This window comes from Nestor notabilis, unplaced genomic scaffold (genome assembly GCF_000696875.1).
Source record: "Nestor notabilis isolate BGI_N333 unplaced genomic scaffold, ASM69687v1 scaffold20685, whole genome shotgun sequence".
NCBI classification, from domain to species: domain Eukaryota; kingdom Metazoa; phylum Chordata; class Aves; order Psittaciformes; family Psittacidae; genus Nestor; species Nestor notabilis.
In genome coordinates this window covers 7,586-8,557 of record NW_009928283.1, presented here as the reverse complement: position 1 = coordinate 8,557, position 972 = coordinate 7,586, and the positions used below count along the sequence as shown (strand labels likewise).

At 60.4% G+C, this 972-nt stretch overlaps 1 protein-coding gene across 1 annotated transcript in view; it reads right to left on the bottom strand.

Moving 5' to 3' along the window:
* The window catches only part of ENDOU (endonuclease, polyU-specific), a gene marked incomplete at its 5' end in the record, with an annotated part of 3,472 nt that overhangs the window by 509 nt on the left and 1,991 nt on the right, over window positions 1–972 (bottom strand). The window contains 3 exons of the mRNA XM_010014443.1: window positions 7–149; window positions 476–582; window positions 671–784. Of these exons, the coding sequence (XP_010012745.1) occupies window positions 7–149; window positions 476–582; window positions 671–784 (364 nt within the window). The remainder of the gene's footprint in view (window positions 1–6; window positions 150–475; window positions 583–670; window positions 785–972) is intronic.

Genomic DNA, 972 nt, shown 5'->3' with positions numbered 1-972 from the left:
ACTCACTCCCTCCCGGGCCGCGCAATGAAGCACAGTGTGTAGAGGCCAAGCTCGAACTCGGGGCTGCAGCCGATGAAGGCAGAACCCACCTCCTTGTAGAAGCCGTCCCAGCTGAACTGCAGCCCCAGCACGTCGGGGTACGTGTCCCACTAGAGAAAGGGGGTTCAGGGGTCAGAGCCCGGCTCTGGGGGCAGCAAAACCCATCTGCAGATGGATCCTTGTGTCCTCTCCAGGGACAGACCCAGAGCAGCTTCCCCCTGGCTGAGGGGCCCCAGGTAGAGCCCCCAACCTCACACCTCTTCCTTATGCTGTGGGAGATGTTGTATTGTCTTTCCTGGCCCTTCCCACCCTCCTGCCTCCAGCCCATGGAAGCAGAGGGAACGTGGCAGGGTGAGCATCCCCGATGCTTCTGATTCACCCCATCCGGGATGCGGCGGGTTTGGGATGCAGTCCTGGATCCCGCGGGATCACTCACCGGCCCGTTGAAGTTGTGGCTGAAGTAGTTGACCATTCCCTGCTTTTCCAGGAGGTAGAAGCGAATCCAGTTGTGGAATCCAGACACCTTCCCCTTCTTCACCTCCCCTGAGCACACGTTCAGGACACAAGACCATGGGGTGAGCCCCAGCCCAGCATTGTCCAACACCCCCCGTCCCACCGGTGCTGGTCCCACCTGAGAAGACGTGCTCGAAGCCGCTGGAGTCCTGCTCTCCATCACCTCGGGAGTAGAGGCCGAACCACATCTCCTTCAGATCAGCAACAAACTCCTGCTCCGAGCCGTAGCGGTCTGTGTGGAATGGTGGGAGCAGCATTCCGGATGGGAGCATTGGGAGGAGCGTCCTGACCCAGTCCCCTCCTTGATCCATCCCTGTCCCAGTCCTTTCCCTGATCCATCCCTGTCCCAGTTCTTTCCGTGACCCATCCCTGTCCCAGTCCTTTCCCTGACCCATCCCTGTCCCAGTCCTCTCCCTGATC